Genomic DNA, 23,194 nt, shown 5'->3' on the forward strand with positions numbered 1-23,194 from the left:
CAGAATCCCAAATTGTCCACGTGGGTAGTTAGGATAACTATATATTTAATCTCTGATGGTTGTGTGTGTGTGTGTGTGTGTGTGTATCTATCTTTTGTTTCATGCACAGAAATTATTTAAAATATTGTGCATAAAATTATCTTCAGGCTATGTATGTGTATAAGGTCTGTATGAAACATTATGTACATCCAAGTATTCCAAAATCTGAAAGCTTATTATTGACATGACAAATATATTAACGGCTACTGGAATTATGATTTTATTTTCTGTGGTCATCTAATGCAAACCTGTACAATGTTGGCAAACAAGATCAGCTTCTATTATTGGACAAAAATGCAGCAACGGTAGTTATTGGTATATACCAGGCATGGGAAAACTTTGGTCCTCCAGGTGTTTTGGACTTCAGCTCCCACAATTCCTAACAGCCTCAGGCCCTTTCATTTTCCCAAGTGGCTGAGAGGGAAAAGGAAGGGGCCTGAGGTTGTTAGGCATTGTGGGAGTTGAAGTCCAAAACACCTGGAGGGCCAAAATTTGCCCATGCCTGGTTTATACTATGTGTGGTACTTATTGTGTCTCTTGATTTCTTTCTGGTTTACTGAGCTGGCAGAAAAAAAAGAAGTGCAGATGTGTTGAAGAGAACAATGCAGGCCTTATACCATTCCCCAGTGATGTGCAATTTCCATGTGACTCAGACTACTTTATATGTTGGACAAGTACTAAAGGGTCATGTGTCTCAAAGGGGATGATTTAAGGACTTAGTGGACTTTTAAAATAAATATTTAGATAAATATTAAAAATTTAAATATTATAAATATTAAATTTGAAATAAATATTTAGATAAAATAGACACAAATACACTATTTTTTCATGTATCATTCATGTTACTTTATTGTTAACAAATAACACTCATTCATACTTGAGTGTTTATATTTAGAAAGACCTCATTAACAAATAAAACCCAGCCTGTCATGCTTATATAGGATCCCTACTACATTGACTTCAATTAATGAAGTATATACTTCAAAAATTATGATAAATTAATGTTTTCCACTCATGTAAGTACAAACATGGAGAATCAATTACTGCATACAAATACAAACAGGTAGCTAAAATCTTCCATTTCCCATTGATGATAATGAATATAGTGTCATCATTCATTGTCATGCTTTTACTGTTTACCAATGAAATTTAGAGGCAAACTGTGGTGAGAATTTTTTTATGAGTACTGGGAAGAACCTCCCTCCCCCAACTGAGCCTATATGAAGCACAGTGGTTGCTGTTCAGTCATCCCTGCCACAGCTGTCATCTGTCTAGGCTTTCTTGTTCTGTAATAAGTCACAAATTCCAGCTGCCTCTACCAGGTGTTCAGTAATGTTCATTTAATATGCACAAGTCCTCTATTGACATATCTTACATCTCCCATTCAAACACAGCTTGGAGCAGTTCTCCATACAAATGCTAAATACAAAAACTGAATAAATCAAATCCCCAAGCATTGTCATTTTGACAGTAGGAAAATAATTCCAGACAATCTTTCTTCCTATCTTTCCATGTTTGGGGAATCATTTGTCAGAGTAATTGCAGCGCAGCAGTAGTTGGATGGAGTCAGTGGAACTCAGAACGAAGGGACACCCAGAGACGTTAGTAAAACTATATACAAAGTTTTACTATATGCAGTAATAATCAAGACAAACAGACTTGCAGACAATGGACGAACACAGGACTCTCTCAGCAGACAGCACTCAACTCAACTCAGAACAGAACTGATGTAATCAGTAATGCATACACACTTGTGTCTAGACACTCCCTAGCTCCAGCCACACATCAAGGTCATCACAGCTTCTCAGTAATTAACTCTTTCTAGACTATAGTACACTCTGGATGATGCAATCAGTATGCAATACAGGCAAGACACAAATTTCATTTAAACACTTATGAATGATTGAACAATCGAATTGTCACTTTGTTGTGTTGTTTCACTCTATTACTTTGTACTGTTGTCACAGTGAGGCCAACAGATCACTATTTGGTTCTCCTCTCATGGACAAGAGTCTCCACTTCTTTCATGAGCCGAAGGCACATTTCCTCTTGCCAAGACAAAGCCACACACTGGACAGCCACCGGAAGCCCAACAGCATCTTTAACAGCCTGCAATAGGAGGAATAGAAAACAAGAGGGAAGAGCATTGCAAAGTTAAAGAAGAAAGAAAATTTGTAAAAAAGGAAGGTAGTTTTTTCCAGTAGTGCAGACTGACCTCTTTCAGGCGTTTATCCCAGGGATCGCCATAATGCCCTTTGTAATGTGCAAGCTCTTCTTCATCAGCTTTGGACACTGTGGTGACAGGCACAATCCCAGCAGGAAAGTTTAGGACATTGTATAAATTGGTGTATGATGTAGCAGCTGAAAGAGCAGAGAAAATAATCAAGAGGCTTCTGATTCAACTATCGGGGCTAATTCTGTAACAGATTTAGAGTGGCATGAAGGTGCAGTGAATTGTTATTTTTGTGTTTTTACAGCCAAGGAACTGTAGAGGAGATATGGGATATTCTGCCTCTAGTGCCAAAATACCTTGTTTGTCTTTGTGCTAAGGCCTTTGCCATAGGATCTCTCCATGGGAGATACCACTTACTTTGGTTCAAACAGATCAGCCCTTGGTAAACCTACTACATGACTGGAAAAAGAAAGAGTTGTGTTCGAGAGGAATAAAGTTTTAACAAACAGTATAGAGTTTATGGGTGGTTGTAGAACCTACCTAATTGTGACCTCTTAAAAATAAATAAATACCCTTCTTTATAGTTTGGGACACATTCTCCTAGCAGTTGTTTAATTAAATGAAATACAAGGTCCAGAGAAAAAGGAAGAAAAGAAAAAAGCTAAAGACACACACATTTATATCTAGAGGGAGAGAGGGAAGAGAACATTATGCAAGTTTCTGAAGGGCAAATCCGAACTATTTAACAAGATAAAGATATGTCTAGAAAAGCTAGATTCATGTTGACATGAAACAGGGACTTTTTGGTACCAGCATCAAAACTGGGAAACTTTCTCCCTTGGGAAATTAAGATTTACTCCTTCTTTACTGTTCTTTAAACAGACAATTGTGCTGTGTTTTTAATGTTGTTTATTATTTTGTAACTCCTCCTTTTTAATGTTAATGCCAAACCCAAATCCATAATTGTTGGCCTGCATTGCTCTTGTGTTTCTTTATTTTCTTTGAAATATTGATGTTTTTATTCTACATTGTCTCCAGCACTTGTCAGGTGGGGAGACACTGTATAAATAAAGTAAAAATAAATGAAGAATTTTGCTTGGTTCTCATGTTTAAAAAGGGTTATATCAACCAAATATGTTGTATATATTCCTGGACCTTTGTTATCTTAAATCAGATGTTTTGCTTGGCAAGTTGAAAACAATAAAGTGGTTTGGATCATCTTCCAACTTTCTGCTGGTGCTTCAAAGATATTATTATATTTATTTAGTAAAATATTTATAGTAAAGGTAAAAGTTTTCCCCTGACATTAAGTTTAGTTGTGTCTGACTGGGGGTTGGTACTCATCTCCATTTCTAAGTTGAAGAGCTGGTGTTGTCCATAGACGCCTCCAAGGTCATGTGGTCAGCATGACTGCATGGAGCCTTGTTACCTTCCCACCGGAGCAGTACCTATTGATCTACTCACATTTGCATGTTTTCGAACTGCTAGTTTGACAGAAGCTGGGGCTAACAGGGGGAGCTCACTCCCCTCTCTTGAATTTGAACCGCCAACCTTTCGGTCAGCAAGTTCAGCAGCTCAGTGGTTTAACCCACTGAGCCACCAAGGACTCCAAAATATTTATATCCCACCCTTTATCCAAAAATCTTGGGGTAGCTTACAATAAAACATGCTTAATAATTACAAAAAATTACAAATTAGCAAGCCAGTCTGATATTGCTATAGACACTACTAGAATGGTCCCAAATGCTGTTCTCGTACTGCTCCCAGAATTCCCAGCCAATGAAAAGTCAACTTCATCTAAAGAATCAAATTTGGACATCATAGATTGAGATACAGACAATACCAAATAATTTCCCAGGGTAGCCTTCATTAAATGCTGGGCCCAAGGCAGGACACAGGATGACATCCAGTTTTAGATTCCTCCATTCAGCAAGGAATTCTTCCCTGTAAGTCTGAGAGAAAGTTTTGCTGACTTTAAAAGAGATAGGATTTCTGCATATGATTCAGCTCCACTGCCTTAATATTAGGATGACAACATTGCCACCAAGTGGCTCACTCTGAAACAATGTCTCTTCACATATAGGACAGACTTACCAGAATGTGGAATTAAATGCCCAAGAACAAATTACCCACTCATTCCATTAAATATGGAGATGTGCACTAATATATTTTAGAAATAGAACAGGAAATGTACTATGTATCCTCCAAACTCAGGCAATGGTTGCATTTCTACTTGAACCTGAGTACATGAAACTGTCTTCAAGACTGCATTGTGTATGTGAGTACCTGTATGCCCATTGTGTGTCAGAAATCATGCTTTTAAATGTAAGCTATAAAAGCATAGATAGTATTGGCTGGAAGATCAGAAAGATAATCACTGCACAGTTTTCACATGAAGTCTTAATGGCCCATTGGTGCTTTAGCAAGAACAGAAACTTACCGCCACTGCCACATGATGCTTCCATAGGTTTTTTACTGACCTGAAAAACATTCAGATTATTAAATTATGGTGGTTCTCTAATGAAACAAAGACTAACCAAGGGTACAATTTCAAAGGTATCTACTTCTGAACTTGGAGGAATTTGTTTTTAGACTACAACTCTCACAATCCTCCATCATGGCCATGGTCCTGCATGAAAATTCTTACTGGTTTTGCTACCCAGTCTTAGGATACATCTATACTGTAGAATTAATGCTGTTTGACACCACTTTAATTGCCATAGATTAATGCTAGTGAATTGTGGAAGTTTTAGTAGTTGGAGTATGTAAAGTAGTGTCAGACCACATTAATTCTAGAGTATAGATGCACTCTTAGAGAGTCTTTTCTGTAGGGTCTTTTCAGTCTCCCAATGGAGGAAATCATGAGACAGGTGAAACTTCCACACCTTTGCTCCACCCTTGTCCTGCACAAAGCAGGAAAAGGATGAAGCACAGCCAGGATTACAGCCCCAATCTGGAAACTCCAACCAGTTTTGCAACTGAAGTGCTTATCATCTCAGGGCAATGGTGACGCCCAAAATCTCAGATCACTTAATAACATCCAAGGTTGGAGAGTGGGGATATGATCTGCTACTTCAAAAGGCTCACCACTTCTGATTTACATTCTTCAGAGCTGTCGATGATGATGACACATATTTGTACATGGCTATCATGTCTCCTCTCAGCCTTCTCTTCTGCAGGCTAAACATGCCCAGTTCTTTAAGCCTCTCCTCATAGGGCTTGTTCTCCAGACCTTTGATCATTTTAGTTGCCCTCCTCTGGACGCTCTCCAGCTTGTCAACATTTCCCTTCAACTGTGGTGCCCAAAATTGGACACAGTATTCCAGGTGTGGTCTGACCAAGGCAGAGTTGAGGGGGAGCATGACTTCCCTGGATCTAGACGCTATTCCCCTATTGATGCAGGCAAAAATCCCGTTGGCTTTCTTAGCAGCCGCATCACATTGCTGGCTCATGTTTAACTTGTGGACAAGTGGAGAGCGTCCAGAGGAGGGCAACTAAAATGATCAAAGGTCTGGAGAACAAGCCCTATGAGGAGAGGCTTAAAGAACTGGGCATGTTTAGCCTGCAGAATAGAAGGCTGAGAGGAGACATGATAGCCATGTACAAATATGTGAGGGGAAGCCATAGGGAGGAGGGAGCAAGCTTGTTTTCTGCTGCCCTGCAGACTAGGACACGGAACAATGGCTTCAAACTACAGGAAAGGAGATTCCACCTGAACATCAGGAAGAACTTCCTCACTGTGAGGGCTGTTCGGCAGTGGAACTCTCTCCCCCAGACTGTGGTGGAGGCTCCTTCTTTGGAGGCTTTTAAACAGAGGCTGGATGGCCATCTGTTGGGGGTGCTTTGAATGCGATTTCCTGCTTCTTGGCAGGGGGTTGGACTGGATGGCCCATGAGGTCTCTTCCAACTCTACTATTCTATGATTCTATGATTCTATGATGATGATGATGATGATGATGATTATTATTATTATTATTATTATTATTTTATTTCTAACCCACCTCTCCTCATGGTTCAGTGTGGGGTACAACATCGCTAAATAACACAATCTTCTAAAAACATTTCTACAAAATATGTACTAAAATACACAGAATAAAGAAACATAAGGTGAACGTTTAAAATTAGTGATTACAACTGGTTGGGTAGTCCTGCTAGAGGAGATAGGTCTTTAGATGGTTTTAAAATTCTGACAGCTCAATTAGTAAAATATTTATATTCCACCCTTTATCCAAAAATCTCAGAGCAGAATTCAGTAAAACCAATCTGATGACTTTTAAAATCATAAAATTCCTTACCCAACTCCACATAGTGCATTGAGATCTCTGGCAATCCGAGGGTACTGGGAAAGAAACACAGTGGCATTTATATCCCCATGAACTCAATAATCATATTGATTTCACAGGGGATAAAAAAGTAGTCAGTATCCGCAGAACACACACATTCTGTCTTGTTTTAGCATATTCATCTACCTGAGACTAGCATATTTATGACCCTTCAGATGCCAATAGACTACAGTTTTATCATCTTCAGCTTGCTAGGGCTAATGAGAATTGCAGTGCAAGTACATCTGGAGAGCCATATATTTACCACTGTTTGGCAAGCTCTATAACATTATTCTGTTTGGCAAGCTCTGTATGATACCGATCAACATCATTCTCCATTTTAATTAAACAAGTGAGCCAAATACTCACCACAGGTTTTAGGATAAATGCCAAAATCTTCTTTATTACAATAGGAATACTGTAACAATTAACTTGGGATTTCAAATTTGGATCAACAATGTCTCCATTGCTGCAAGGTGAAAAGAAGAAGAAACATGGTCTATTTTTTCTAGTAAGGAATTCTAGATTCCCCAACCCTCCCCGTTCTCTGAGGGATTAGTCAGGTAACAGCTATGTTGGATAAATTCATAGAATTAAATGTAGAAAATATTCAGTAGCAGTTATTCAACTTGATATGTAAAAACATATGTTTTCTAAGAGGCTGCACTATCATTTCTGGAAAGTATACACTTCATTTTCAAATGTCCAAATGAGAATAAAAGTGGATTAACACTCCCATGTTAATAGAGTACATCAGAGCAGACTTGGTATGCAGAATATCCAAATTCCCTGGAGCTCCCATCCTCTTGATTCTACTGGATCATGTGGTTTACACACCACTGTATTCATCGTTCTAAAATTAAATTTAAACTAAATTAAAACCACAGCCTTGAGTTTTGCTTAGCTCATTTCTAATGAGACTAAAATGATAATAAATAATTTGACAAGACACTGATATCCCAAGTGCTATAATGAGCATCAGACTTTGCTTATAGAAAACTATAACAGCAGAGTAGTGAGCTGCATTCATGCTCACATACCAAGCAGTCTACTTACAACTTTTCCAGTAGACTTGCAGCTCCATCAGAAAAGAGACCTCTGGTGAAAAGTTCATCAACTACATAGTTAAGGCGAGGAGGCACAAAGGGGATGAGCTGTGTGAAAAAAAGCCACAGTTTTTATTTAGAAACAAGAAAAACCATATAAGTTGCATATACGATTCTACCCAATTCCATAAGCATTGAAAGTGTTATCTGAGAGTTGGGGAGATTTCAAAGTAAATTGTAAGGATGAAAAACTGTTCAGTTTTTTTTTTGGTTAATGACCACTGACCTATTCAAATATTTTAAGGACACACATTGAATACCCCTTATCTGGAATTATGAAAGACAAAATACTCCAGAAATCCAAAATTGTCTATGCAAGTGGCTGAGGTAGTGACACTTTTACTTTCTTATGGTTCAATGTAGACAAACTTTGCTTCATGCACAAAATTATTAAAAACAGTCTATAAAATTAACTTTAAATTATGTGTATAGGACATATATGTAATGTAAATGAATTTCATGTGTAGACTTTGATCCCATCTTCAAAATATGTACCTTTATACAAATACTAGCATTTCAAAATCCCAGCTCTCTTAAAAAATATGAAATCGAAAAGATTTCAAATAATGGGTACTCAACCTGAACTTCCAAGACAATATAGAGCCAAAAATGTAAATTTTGAATACCACAAACATAAAAATCTATTATACAAGTGTAATCAATGGAGAGCCAGGATAGGATGTAGCTACACCATAGCAAATGTGAAGGTGTGTTGTTTTTGTGTGAAGAAAAACCCAAGGCAGAGTCATAGTGGGTCCGTGTACTTATGAAATTTCCCATACAGAAAGCTTCCACCATTTCTGTGTGGAAAATAATCCATACTCATGCAAACACAAAAAATATGTGATAAACCATGAATGCACTTATGCCAAAAGCCATTCACATTCATCACACAGATATATTTTTTCTACATGGCAGTGATATCTTTGTAGAAGAGGCATGCCTTTATGGTATATTGTGGTGGCTGAACTCTGAAAAAATTATAGCCCCAGAATTAACCAAATGTGTACAGAATTCAGATCGTACATAGAGTCCAGGCCACACTTTATCTTAGCTTTGATAAATGTGTGGTGAGGGGAGGCAAATAGGCTACTTGTGTGAATTTAAAAAATCACTTTTTGAAAAATGTTTATGAGATTTTCCTAATGACTTTTTACAGAAAATTGTAGGCAAATGGAAGTTAGCAAAGATTTCGTGACATGCCCATGATGGTTAGATATGAGTACCCATCTCTGGGCAGAATTTGGGAAAAGGAATTAAGAAGCACATTTACTGTATGTCCTGCTGTCTGAAGAAGTTGTTTTATTTCTCGAACAGCCCTCCGCATGCTGGGAGATGGCTGGAAATATCCATCATCTTCATAGTATCCAATGCGGAGAGGTTTTGAACTTGTATAAATCTGGAAAAGGAAGACAAAGAAGCAGGAGGAGGAAGAGAAAACACCTGAAATGTACAGCTGTTCAGTGAAGCAATAACATAGTTTCTTACTACTTTTATAAACTGTGTTATGGCTTGTTGCAATGAAATAATTTCTTCAGTATAAATCAAGTTTATAATATGACAGAATCAATGATATAACCTAAAAGCAGAGCCTGAAGGGAAATATTTTTTGCACTGCAGTTACAAGAATCTCCCAGTCACTTTAGTCTGAAAAAAGTAACATTTCCAAAATCTGATCTAAGCTCTACCTATCTGGTTTGCTGAAATATTTACAGGAGGACATAAACGACAAGGCCTTCTTTTGACATATTGTCAAAATATCAGTGATGAGCAAGCTGCTGAAGTTAGCATCTAAAAGCTGAACTAAGAAGAAATATGCAGAAACTGATGGCTTTGGAAAAAATTCTCAAGTAACTGTATTATAATACATATTGTTGAAAAATGAAAGCATAATTCATAATTGGTTATGGTGGAACTGTCCATGGTACTGAACTTCTCATCCATTCTGTCCCACTCCGCTAGCTATTACCTCCTCTTTGAAAGGCATGGGTGGTAATGTGGGGTCCAGGCGAAATAACTCATCACACAAGAGAGCCTTCATGCACAGAGCCAGGCTGTCCACATCCCTTGCCATTGGGCCAATTGTAGCTGTAACTGCAAAGGAAATAAAGACCTTAAATGAGTACATGAAATGGTAAGGGCTTTATGAACTGATTTAATACTTTGTCTGCATGTGTGCCTTCAAGATACCTGTCAACTTATGATGACTCCTTGACTTCCATGAGGTTTTCTTAGCCAAGGATTACTCAGAGGTGGTTTTGGCAATTGTATTCACTAAAATATAGTCTACAGTGAAATATAGTCTAGACAGTATCCTATCCAAACACGAGCCAAAGCTGAACCTGATTAGTTTCCAAGATCAATCAGTATCTGGTGCCTTTGGGCATTTAAGCTGTTATGATTTACTACTACAACCACTAAAGAAGATGGGAATGCCTACCCAAATGTTAGGGTCAATCGCTGCTGGAGAAAATTGCTACTAGTTAATAGCAGGCAAGGTAGATAATAGTCCAATTTATTATAAATCAGCATCCTATTTTCCTAAGCCTTTACTCATATTGATCCGACTTTGGTAGTAACAGGTATGCAGTTGCAACTATAACAAGTTCATATTAAGAGGGATACAACAAACCCTACCATAAAGCCAGAGTTTCTGTGCAATTTACCATAGTCATCTATCATGTCATTCTAAAAAGTGCAAACCAGCTATAGCGCAATGTCTAGGACCTTCTAAGTCAAGCACTAACCAGTTGGTAAGATCTCGGAAGCCTTTAACATGTATAGTAATAGCAACATGTATCCTGAAGCCATCCTCTGGACATTCTTGCTCACATGCCAAGGCTGGATCTATACTACCAAATAATGCAATGCATAGCCGCAGAATGCAATTCAATGTGGTTGAAATTCATGATATGGGTCTACACTGATCACATAATGCAGTTCAAACTGCATTATTTGCCAGTGTAAATTCACCAAAGTATGCCCTCCAGATTGTTGTCTGGGCTCCTCAACTGGCTTGGTGTTATAGTCCAGCAACATATGAATGTCATATTATCTGTCTCTTCTTGAAAGAAGCTATTCCCACATTTAAATAAAAAGATCATCATTAAGAAGGCACAATCCTTTGCAAACATAAAGGGATTCCAACATATGAAAATATATGATGTAATTATAGGCTACTAAATAATTTGCTTATTGACTTGCATTGCACATCAGTCAGACTGGCAGGAACTCCCTTCCAAAGAATATGCAATTGGTTTCTCGGATGAAGCATTTTATAAGGATTTGAAAAACTGTACATTTGAAAAGACTTTTAGCAGATAGGTTTTATTGGTCATAATGCTGTTTTATTGATGCATTGTTGTTATAACTCTGAGGAATATTTCTTAACAGTAGTTGCAATATTTTAAAGCAATGTTGTTCTCACTGTTTTGTATTTTAAAGTTCGGTTGCAATATTTTTTCTTTCTTGCCCTGATACAGGTAACCAAATAGGTAAAGAAAACATTCTTATTTCTCCTTTTTTTAAAAAAATGCATGAACACATCTGAATTTAAACTGATTACTTACCTGACTTCATGCCTCCTATGGGGGAAGCAAGACCAAGAGTACTGGAAAAGAAGAAAAAATAAGATAAAAAAAGTATTGAGCAAAAACACAACAGCTGGCCCCTTGTTAGTTTGTTTTTGTTTGTTGTTGTGTGTCCTCAAGTCACTTCTGACTTAGGGTGAGTTTAAGGCAAAACTACTACAGAATCTTCTTGACAAGATTTCTTCAGAAGGGGGTTTCTATTGCCTTTGTATGAGGCTGAGAAACAGGCATGCTTAATTAAGATCATCCAATGGGTTCTCATGACCAAGTGGAGATTTAAACACTTGTTACCCAGAATCCTAGTTTAGCACTAAACCACTACAGCAGTGGTTCTCAACCTGTGGGTTCCCAGATGTTTTAGCCTTCAACTCCCAGAAATCCTAACAGCTGTTAAACTGGTTGGGATTTCTGGGAGTTGTAGGCCAAAACACCTGGGGACCCACAGGTTGAGAACCACTGCACTACAGCATGCTTGCTGAAAGTACATCTACACTGCCGAATTAATGCAGTTTGACACCACTTGAACTGCCATGGCTCAATGTCATGGAATCTTGGGAGCTACAGTTTGGTGAGGCAGCAGCACTCTTTGGTAGAGAAGACTGAAGACCTTGTTAAAGTACAACTTCCATGATTCCCTAGCATTGAGTCATGGCACCACTTGGGTGTCAAAGTGTTTTAATTCTATAGTTTAAATGCAATCCTTAGTCTATTCATCAGCCATGACATCCTAAGTTAGATTTAGGATTTCATAACTGCTTTGTATTCTCCTTTGCAATCATGGGCACCAGTGCCATAATAGCAAATGATCCTGAGAGCCATCTTAAGAACCAGCCAGCGGTCTGGAGAGACAGAGGTCTATTTTGCTACAGGGACCCACCACAACTCTGATTGGTTTTAAAGGTAGATTTCAGGGCTTGGATGAAAAGAAAAAGAGTAGCTTCAATGTCATGGCTACATGTTTGATAATAGAATAAAATAAAAAAGCAAGCATCTTGCATTTTCTTCCTTGTGTGCACCTGGACAGGTCAATCTCCCAAAGTTTAATGCTGTTACAAATCTAAAAGCTGACATTCCATGTAAAATTGTTTTAAATTTTGAATGAATGCTACTTATTTGGTCTGAGAATCAGATCTATATTCAGATACAGTTCGGATGCAGGTTTGAAGACAAAGCTTATTGACCATTTTAAAGGAATTTGCAAAATAAGTTGTCGGACATCTTGTATCCATTATAGCAAAGATAGAAATATAGATATGAAAACAAGAATGAATAAATGTTGCTGTGTATCATTACACTTAATGATAATTTGAAGTGCACATTGTAATTTTTATCAAAGATTACTATTGTTGCATTTGTGGATCCAACAGTCTCTATTTCCATCAGAGCAAATCAAGTGCTAGTTCATGATAATATTTCAAAAACACAAATTCCACTTGTGTTACCTACCAGTCTAAAGAAGATTCCAGGACCTACCTCAATCGGGAGCCTGTAGGCTTTAGTCCACAAATCCCACAGAAGCTGGATGGGAGGCGAATGCTTCCAGCAACATCTGTCCCAAAACCCAAGATTGACCCTCCTCCAGCAATAAGGGCTCCTTCCCCTCCAGAGGAACCACCAGGACTTTTTTTGTGGTTGCGAGGATTTACTGTCGGACCAAAAATTAAGTTGCTGCAGTCATAGCTGTGTGTGATTAAAGATGGATTTTTCATTAGCACCGAGTTTTAACAACATGTCTTAGGCCAGTAGTTCTGAAAGTTGAAACCTCAGCCAATCATGTTTTTTTTTTAAATGAGGACCAGTGAGTTCTGGAAATTATCCACAAAAGTAAACTTTCAAAGCTCTGGCCTTGGACTAGCCTTAACTAAAGCCCTGATTATTGACTAGGGATTTTGTTCATGGTAGTCTAAGAACATTTAGAGTCCCAAGTTTGATGATGCTTTTATGTTAAGCCACAGTAGTAGTAGTAACAACAACAACAACAACAACAACAACAACAACAGGGAACACTATCTTAAACAACTATGGGATAGTATGAGAAGATTAATAGGACAAACAAATTCAATCCAGAGAACAATAGTAGCGGAAAAGTAAAATCTATGGTTGGAGTCAAGGTAGGTTCAACAAGTGAAAGATAAAATGGTACCTCCTGCATTTCACGTGCAAAGGCATAAATCACGTACAAAGGCATAAGTCTTGCTTGAGCCATGGTGATGTGATAGGCTCACCCATCGCACATGAGAACAGCAAAACATTTCTTTGTAATTTGTCAGTCCCTGTCATGCTTCCTTTCTTTTCTACATTGCATCCAGGAGTGAGATGTTGATTATGAATATGAAGTGATCCTTATGATATACTTGAAAAGAGTGCAAAGAAAAATGGTAATAAAAACAGAACTGAAGATTACTTTATCATGCTCTGGGGAATGTTGGTTTTCACGAATGGAATTGCCCCCTGCTTCTTCAAGACCTTCACTATCACGCTGTCCTCCTTCTCGACTTTGTTGAGAAACTGCACCAAACCTCCGGTAGAGATGTGACCCTTTAGAAGAAGAAAAACACAGTTGGTTTAATACGATGGGACTAATTAATTTCATATTGTGTCCCCACCTAAGAGCTAACAATAGGGCCGGGCTGTGGCGCAGCTGGTTAGTAGCCAGCAGCAATAAATCACTACTGACCAAGAGGTTATTGGTTCAAAGCCCAGGTCAGAGTTAAGCTCCCAAGCGTTAATAACCTAGCTTGCTGCCTACCTAAGCAGCTCGAAAACAGTTGCATCTGTGAGTAGAGAATTCTAGGTACCGCTTAATGCGGGGAGGATAATTTAACTTAATTTATGACACCATAAAACTGCTGACGGCATGCAAAGAACAATGAGGAAGTACTACTATAAAAAAGGACTCCAGGTCACAGTGGATGATGAAGCGGCAGCTCCCCCTGTGGCCAGAATCGAGCATACTCTCATGAAGCTGGACTCTGGAAATTGTTAAATTGCCTCTATTGTCTGTCTGTATATGTTGTATGTCTAATAATGGCATTTAATGTTTGCCATGTATATGTACATTGTAATCCGCCCTGAGTCCCCTTGGGAGTGAGAAGGGTGGAATATAAATACTGTAAATAAATAAATAAATTACACTTGGTTAGTAAAATACTGTAATAACTATTTGAAACAAAACAATGAAACTGAACAATCTTTAACTAAATGTAAATGACACGATAACTGCAGCTAATTATTTTTTAAACATTACTTTCCTAGTTCTGGTGTTATAAGCATGCATTACATATGCAAACCAACCTGCCTAATACATATTGGCTCCTTCAAAACTTCAATCCAGTTCTCAAGACTTCCCAAGTAGTAAGACTTGAGTTAGATAGTGCTTTGTATTCAACTGAAACTGGTAAAAACACATTATTAACTTTTTGTAAGCACAATGTCTGATATACAGCTAGTCCATTGCAAGAAACGCAGTCAGCCCTCCACATCCACTGGGATTTGGGGCACAGGATCCTCACAAAAGTAAAGAACACAAATTAAAAAAACTTCTAAAAACTGAGAGAATTTCCTTCTAGGTTCTTCAGCATGACTCTGTAGTCAACTTCCAAAGATTCACACTGGAGGACCTAGAGATTCCTAGAGAGAATATTTTAATCAAATCTAAGAATAATCAAATTTGTAGAAAGTCAAACCCACAAACATGGAAGGATGACCAGTGACCATAAGCATTTAAGAGTAAACAAGAGAGCACCTTGCATCCAATGTGGTCCTTAATGCTGACAGGAACCCCATACAACAAGCCTTTGTCCTTCTGGTTCTTCAGGTCCCTGAGTTGTTCCTCACAGCCATGAATGAAATCTGTCACACAGTTTACATCTCGGGTTACTTCAAGAGCCTATCCATAAAGGCAGTGCCATCCAAGAGAAAAGAGGAAGAAATTGAAATAAGATGAGGTGGAAAGAGCACAGGAGATTATGTTGAAATTGATGGGATATAATCCAAAATATTACTGTCTCACATTCTGAAACAACTATGAAATTACGGCTTCCTCTAGGCCTAACAAACTTGAGCTGTTCCATATCTTGCCTTTAAGAGTTGCTTTAAAGCATAATTTAAAGGCATAGAAGAACCATGTTCTAGATTATCCAGTGAAAACTATCATCCTATTACCAGCTCCACTGCATTTCTAGTTATTTCAACACATTCCTTAACCTGCTCCTATCTGGCATAGCATGAGGTAAGCAGAATTTGGATTGTATGGGAAGCATTTCACTTGTGCTTGCATGATTTTTCCTATGTCATTATTAGCATGGCTGTCTAAATCTAATCACATTTAATTTGCAGTACAACTGAGGGCGCTTCCAGACAGTGCTCAAAATGCAGGCCCTGTTGGGCTGTTTAAATCTGATACCCCAGTAGACCTGAGCCTTCCTGAAAGGCCCAGGTCTAATGGAACATGGGGAATGTGGGGACTGACGCACAGGACTGCTTCCACAATCTAGGGGTCAATCCCCACATCCCATCTCAGTTCTTCAGACATCTAAAAGCCCAGAGAACCATGGCGGGCACTTACCCCCTCCCCAAAACCCTTAAAATAAAATGTAAACTTATAGGGTTGCCATGCCTCCTCTCCGGCAGGCCTTCTGGTGCATAGAAACAATGTGCCAGGAAGTGGGGGGAGTGACTTCCTCTATGCGCTAGGAGGCCTGCCGAAGAGGAGGCATGGCGGCCTGCTACAATTTAATTTTTTTAAAGAACTGTGGGAGGGGTTGGGGTGTCCCCATGGCAGTGTGCTGTCATAGAGACACCCCCCACCCCCCGCCCCCGGAAAGCTTGGGTTTTTTATCAGGTGTGCAGACTTAAACCCTCAACGAAGCAGATTTTCTCAACCCACTTTGTTGTGAGTTTAAGCCCTGTCTGAAAGCACCCCGGGCTATCTACCATATCATGGCATCTGTTATTCCCTTTCTCACATATTCCAGGTAGTGACTGTGTGCATTTCGCTTTGTTTTTCTGTTTTGGAAGTTTTTCTTTGGAATTATATTACAGTAGAGTCTCACTTATCCAAGCCTCGCTTATCCAATGTTCTGGATTATCCAAGCCATTTTTGTAGTCAATGTTTTCAATATATCGTGATATTTTGGTGCCAAATTTGTAAATACAGTAATTACAACATAACATTACTGCGTATTGAACTACTTTTTCTGTCAAATTTGTTGTATAGCATGATGTTTTGGTGCTTAATTTGTAAAATCATAATCTAATTTGATGTTTAATAGGCTTTTCCTTAATCCCTCCTTATTATCCAAGATATTAGCTTATCCAAGCTTCTGCCAGCCCATTTAGCTTGGATGTGACTCTACTGTATTTGGAATTATTTGAAACTATATGGACAGGTTAATCAATGATTATTTATGTGATATTCACAGGAAGACTATCGGGATGCGACTTGCAAAGCCAGGAAGACTACTATATAGAAAATGTGTTATTTCTAATCAAGATGAAATTACAATTATTATCATATTTCTCTCCATTCAAAAGCTGATGGTGTAGAATTTGCTACAAGGGCACAATTTTTCCATATGGTAATTTATCCAGTCAAGGCTGACATCTCCTAGTCAGCATGGTACTGAACCCACTCTGGGTTTTAGTCTTAACTTTGAAGAAAATATCTAAGGTGCTGTGGCTATTTGGATAGTACTTTTGAAGCCCAGACTAGTACTTTGATTGTGGTTTTTCTGCATGACAAGGGGTTGTACTAGGTGGCCCATGTGGTCTCTTCTGACTCTATGACTCTGTGACTAAAACCCAGAACAAATTCACAATTCTAGTGATATGGAAGACCTTTAATGAACTCCTTGCCCAGGTATTGTGTAATGTCTACAAAACGTTTTTCAACATAACCTACTGAACATCTATCTCTGCATAGCAGGCCTTCAGATGACATCACATACCTGAAGGTGGATGTTTTTACAGCTGCATCTCTGAAGAAAATGTAATTTTCTGTTATTTCCATGTGTCACAATTTTGTACAAGTGATGGTACAAATGGTGCATTATGCGCATCAAACAGTAGGTTTCTTGATCTCTTGTCCACTTTAAATAAAATGGCTCTGTTTGCAACCTTGCTGAGTGTCAGTGGGGGAGCACTCAACTACTAAAGATACACACATTTTATTAAAGGAAAGGTTTTTCCTGCAGCAACTTAGCTCTGCATGAGGACTGAGAAAATGAAATATCGCAACAGTAGAAGAGCAACACTGAAGAAAAATGTGTGAATAAAATGCCTGGAACATTTAGTGGACAAAAGGTGTAAATTATCTGGCAAGTCACTTAAGGTGAACAAAGATTTTGTAGATAACTTCTGATTGAAGCTGAAACGGTAGTCTCTCACCTTCTTTATGTAGGCATACAGGACACTCTCTGGGGAAAGAGACTCCTCTCTGAGTTTTGTTGCCAATTCCACTAGTGACAGGGAAAGGATGAATTCAGACTGGACTCCTGGGTTCTGCAGGGAAAAGCAAGGAAAAGACATCTGCAGGCACTGAACTCAACCCTGGTTTATAAAAGTGAGCTGGGTCACAAGGTTAGAATTTTAAATCCAATGCTCATCAGACTCTTTTCTAAATTCATTGACTCCGTGAGTTAAATAGCCATTACCCATTCTCCCCAATTGCATAGCTAGATAACACTAGGCAACATACATTTTGCTTACTCAAATGTTAGCTCTGTTTCTGAGTACATTTGACCTGCTGCTTCCAAAAATGGTACCAGTTTTCCCCTATCAGCTTTAGTTTTTGAGATACAGAACATATGCCATATTCCAGTCTTCACAATCTTACCCATAGAAAACCATGATAACCACATGATAACAACACTGTCAATTTAAGATAGGGCTCCAAATTTTGGATAGCATCTATGAAATCAAGAACAAATTCACCACCACCATGGTGACATGGAAGCAGCACCTAGTCCAATGCCCCCAAAGTTTTGTCCTACTAGTGCTTTGGACAGAAGTTCCAGCCAAGTTGTTCAACAGCCAGGAATTCTAGAAGCAAGTTTCCTAGCAAGGTAAACAGTGAGCAGATGCTTCACTTTGAAAGAGGCACAGATAGGACTTAATCAGACAAAGAAAATTGCCCGTCCGACGCTTGGACCTTTTTTCAGGCATGGAGCCTGCAGGATCCCATCACATGATGTCAATCTACTGCCAGCAGGGCCCCATGCCTGAAGATCCAAGCATTGCAGAAGGCAGCACGGCAACATGGGGGGGGGGGGGGCTTCTCGTGTTGTATAGAAAACAATGTAAGGAAGTCGGGCAGCAACACTTCCCCCATGGGATAAGGTGAGAGCAATGCTGGGTGATGGATTCCCAACGCCCCATGTCACCCCACCCCACCCCACCCCTGATTCACCAAAATTCATGGTGAATCACTATCACCCAGATAAGGGACCTCAATGTGATGAGATCCATAGATGAGACAGAACTTATTGATACTGTAACAAATAGAACTTTTCTGCTGTTTCAAGGATTTTTAAAATCTCTGTTTTGCTCAAATGGACTTGTATGCTTGAATGACTGGAATTCTCAAGCAAGGTTAGATTAGTAAAACTAGTTAAACATTAAACTATGCCCTGGAGATCATGGACCTTTTCCACAGGTCTGTTACTTCTCTCTTGTTGCTTTTGTTTGCCTTCAAGCAATTTCCAACATCTAGTGACTCTTAGGTGAATCTATTATGAGGTTTTCTGGATAAGATTATTCAGAGTGAAGGGTTGCCTTTGCCGTCCTGTGAGGCTGAGAAAGTGTGATTCCCATGACCAAGTTTGGATTTAAATTCATAGTTGTAGTGCTTAAACCACTACAGTACTCAAACCATGACACTATTCTGGCTCTCTACTCACTGCACTAGATAATATACTACATGTTACAGTGCTACGATTCCATTTTAAGAGTTATAACTACATCCTATAGAATCATGGGTTTTGTAGTTTTATACTCCTTATTCTACAGACAGAAATAATTAATCCTCTCTTATACTCTCTTATACTTTCTCCACCCCCTTTATTCTCAGATTACTTCAACTGATGTAAATTGAGTTCAAATAGCAAAAGTAGTTTGCATTCAATTACTCAACATTTAATCTCTGAAATGTTGAAGGCTACACAGTTTGGTGATAAACTCTGGGTGATAATTTTAAATGGTCCGCATTAAACTGCAAATCCCACAATAACATAAGATGGAAACATAGCTGTTGAAGGGGAAATGTTGCATTGTATGTCATATGTTCAGTGTGATAGGGGAACAGAGGCAAGTGTATCTTCTTGAAAGTAGTTCCATATCAATATAGACATTTCCAGCCATCTCTATATGTTTTCTCCAGTCTATTTTTCATTTAATAGGCAACCAAAGTTAATTAATAAGGATCACCAGACCCTTGCTAAAGTGCCTAAACTCAGCTTTCACTGTCCACTGGGGAGGGCTCATGGAGAGAAAGACTGTGGCCCCTTCTACATTACCAGATAAAATCCAGATTATCTGCTTTGAACTGGATTATATGGCAGTGTAGACTCACATAATCCAGTTCAAAGCAGATAGTGTGGATTACCTGCTTTCATAATCTGGATTATATGGCAATATATAAGAGGCCAAAAGGCATCTTTACAATACACAGTTATACTACTCTGATTCCACTTTAATTGTTGCATCATTGGGGTTTATAGTTTGGTGAGGCACTAGAGAGAATTCCAAATACTCCTTCCTACCTCCCTAAATTCCAAATCCCAGGATTCTATAGGATGTTGCCTTGGCAGCTAAAGTGAAATATGGCACAATTGAGTAATGTATGGACTCCAGAAGTTTCAGCAAGCAATATCCTGTTCAGAGTTAAGTCCCTAAAAGTAAATGGCAAGGACAGGGAGACAACACATTGCTGTGTTCCAGATTGCTCTGAGAATTTCTACAGATGAAATTCTGGAATGAAGAGTAAAAACAATGGGATATGTAATACTATCTTTTACTGTGCTGAGGGGTCAGGACTGTTAACTTGACTTTATTTTCTATTATAACATTTCCATTTTCTTTAATAGCCATAAAGAAAAAGACTCTTCTTTCTCCTTGTCCCCTCCCACCATATAAGAATATGCAACATGTGTTTTATAGATCTTTGGGAGACCACACCTTCCTGCATCCCTAGAGACATATAACTTTAAATTCTTGTTGTTCTTGTGTGCCTTCGAGTAATTTCTTATTTATTGCAACCCTATCACAGGGTTTTCTTGGCAGATTTTGTTGGCGGAGGAGGGTTTGCCCTTGTCTTCCTCTGAAGTTAAGCATGTGACTTGCCCAAGATCATCCAGTAGGTTTCCTTGGTTGAGCAGGGTTCTGAACCCTGGTTTTCCAGTAGCCTAGTCCAGCACTCAAACCTCTCTACCACCCTGGTTCTCCAGCTTAAAAATAATTTATTGCCAAAAGAGGTTACTCAGTGGTTACTTACAGGAGAGCCCTCCATAACTACCAAAGAAAATGTTACCTTCTGTTTCATCTTCCAAATGACTTTTTCCATTAGATCCAGGCTGTTGTCTCTCCATTGCCTGGCCTCCTCCATCTTCCTCTGGATCCTTCTGCGTGACAGCCATTTCCATAACACGATCGCAGTGGCAGAACCACAGGTCAGAGCAAAGGCTGCCTGAAGGTTTATGGCATCCCTGGGCAAGATCTCCCCCAGCATCTCCTCGACCATGGCAAAACGTCTGTCCTTCTTGTGTAGCTTACTCAGAAGGCAGCCCAAAAAAGGCGGGGAGGGGAGGAGATGCTACCTGGGGCTATTTAAGCCTTAGTTACTGAGCAACTTCAAAACTCAAGAGACCTTCAAAAATTCATGACTAACTCCTCCCAAGGGGCCCCAGAATCTGACCTTTAATCTGTTAGACAGTAACCTGATTAGAAGCCTCTACTCCATGTCTTCTGAAGAATTTGCGCAACTCCCAAACATGTCATGATAAAGACAATACACACATGCCACTGCTACACAATCCTTGCTGGTTTTAGCAATAAACTATTAATCTCTAATCTGTTTTGTGTATCGTTTATATAAATACATTTAAAATATGTGTATTTGTGGTATTTTTACAATGTTTATGTGTTTTATTTATTCTGTAATCCACCTCGAGGAGAGGTGGTCAAGAAATAAAATAATTATAATTATAGAATTGCCTGCAAAAAAACCCCATGTTGCCAAGACTGTGATTTGCAGACTTTAGGTTTGTGGATGTGAGCATGTGGAAAGTGCCTACTGTGACCCCAACCAGGCCCTTTTCAGTGTAAACCAAGTTATTCCAGTCTCAGTGAAGACATGGGCAATTCTGCCAAATCCAATAACTCTATACTTATGTATCGCCACAAAAATATTTTTTCATAAGCCCAATTACATACCTTGCAGCAATGTACTGTAAAATTAAATTTTTATGCTGATTTAGTTTAAGAACCTTCTAATGTAAATGCTCTCTGGTCAGAGCAGCCACTACTGCCCAGTTACAATTATTATTATTATTATTATTATTATTATTATTATTATTATTATTATTATTATTATTATTTATTGTATTTATACCACGCCCTTCTCACCCTGAAGGGGACTCAGAGAGACTTACAAAAAGGCACAATTCAATGCCGCATATATGTACATATAATAAAACAAACAGTATATAGTAAAACCAAAATGTTATTCTGATGTTTTCTGGTAGACTCTGGTAGGTAAAATTTCCAAGCTCTTCTTAATTCCAAAACAGGGAAGACATGTCTGGAGGAAGCTGGATGTGAGGGCAGAAATAGTTGGGGAACATATTTGGAGTTAAAATCAGTGGGCATGATATGCGTTCCCCATCACTGACCTCTTAAGCCCCCTAAGATATGGAGAAAAACACGTGAAGATACAGAATGGGGGACACCTGGCTAGACAGCAGTACATATGAAAAAGATCTTGGAGTCCTTGTGGACAACAAGTTAAACATGAGCCAGCAATGTGATGCGGCTGCTAAGAAAGCCAATGGGATTCTGGCCTGCATCAATAGGGGTATAGCATCTAGATCCAGGGAAGTCATGCTCCCCCTCTGTTCTGCCTTGGTCAGACCACACCTGGAATACTGCGTCCAATTCTGGGCACTGCAGTTGAAGGGAGATGTTGACAAGCTGGAAAGCTTCCAGAGGAGGGCAACTAAAATGATCAAAGGTCTGGAGAACAAGCCCTATGAGGACAGGCTTAAAGAACTGGGCATGTTTAGTCTGCAGAAGAGAAGGCTAAGAGGAGACATGATAGCCATGTACAAGTATGTGAGGGGAAGTCATAGGGAGGAGGGAGCAAGCTTGTTTTCTGCTGCCCTGCAGACCAGGACGCGGAACAATGGCTTCAAACTACAGAAAAGGAGATTCCACCTGAACATCTGGAAGAACTTCTTCACTGTGAGGGCTGTTTGGCAGTGGAACTCTCTCCCCCAGACTGTGGTGGAGGCTCCTTCTTTGGAGGCTTTTAAGCAGAGGCTGGATGGTCATCTGTCGGGGGTGCTTTGAATGCGATTTCCTGCTTCTTGGCAGGGGGTTGGACTGGATGGCCCATGAGGTCTCTTCCAACTCTACTATTCTATGATTCTATGATTCTAAGACACCCGAGATTTAAAGCTAAGATAGGAAAAGCAAATATTTATACACAGGCTAAAGATCTCCCTCATTGTGCTTTTTAAAAAAGAGGATTCTAATGATCTTAGGGTGTTAATAAAACAGAGCAATATACCTGCATGGTAAAAACAAAATCAACATAATGAAGTCATTGGAGCTTGAATAAAAGTGGCTGCGGTGGTAGAGACAGACTTTGGATTCCCTTAACTGTGTCCAATGGTTATTCATTTCCAAGCATAAACCTGTTTGCAGCATTTCAAAGATTAATGTATTCCATGACACCAAATGATTTATTTG

At 39.0% G+C, this 23,194-nt stretch overlaps 1 protein-coding gene across 1 annotated transcript; it reads right to left on the reverse strand.

The window, feature by feature from the left end:
- Positions 1 to 860: 860 nt before the first annotated feature.
- On the reverse strand, positions 861 to 21,024 carry LOC100555992 (vitamin D3 hydroxylase-associated protein). The gene is made up of 15 exons (XM_003220277.4): positions 20,757 to 21,024; positions 17,618 to 17,731; positions 14,976 to 15,119; positions 13,635 to 13,768; positions 12,704 to 12,910; positions 11,210 to 11,250; positions 9,610 to 9,734; positions 8,914 to 9,039; positions 7,591 to 7,688; positions 6,904 to 7,003; positions 6,508 to 6,551; positions 4,653 to 4,692; positions 4,056 to 4,164; positions 2,255 to 2,400; positions 861 to 2,148 (listed from the first exon to the last, which is right to left on the reverse strand). Exons 1-15 carry the CDS (start codon positions 20,964 to 20,966, stop codon positions 2,023 to 2,025), a joined length of 1,764 nt encoding a protein of 587 aa, XP_003220325.2. The 5' UTR covers positions 20,967 to 21,024; the 3' UTR covers positions 861 to 2,022.
- Between the last annotated feature and the right edge of the window lie 2,170 nt (positions 21,025 to 23,194).

Source organism: Anolis carolinensis, chromosome 4 (assembly GCF_035594765.1).
Source record: "Anolis carolinensis isolate JA03-04 chromosome 4, rAnoCar3.1.pri, whole genome shotgun sequence".
NCBI classification, from domain to species: Eukaryota; Metazoa; Chordata; class Lepidosauria; order Squamata; family Dactyloidae; genus Anolis; species Anolis carolinensis.

What these genes read in the sequence shown, in the direction of transcription:
- LOC100555992 (XM_003220277.4), bottom strand. Translation starts at nt 20,966, where the DNA reads ATGGTCGAGGAGATGCTGGGGGAGATCTTGCCCAGGGATGCCATAAAC. An exon ending in AGGACCACATTGGATGCAAG is followed by an intron (nt 13,769 to 14,975) that starts GTGCTCTCTTGT and finishes CTTCTTCTAAAG; the next exon opens with GGTCACATCTCTACCGGAGG. An exon ending in GGGATAAACGCCTGAAAGAG is followed by an intron (nt 2,149 to 2,254) that starts GTCAGTCTGCAC and finishes CTCCTATTGCAG; the next exon opens with GCTGTTAAAGATGCTGTTGG.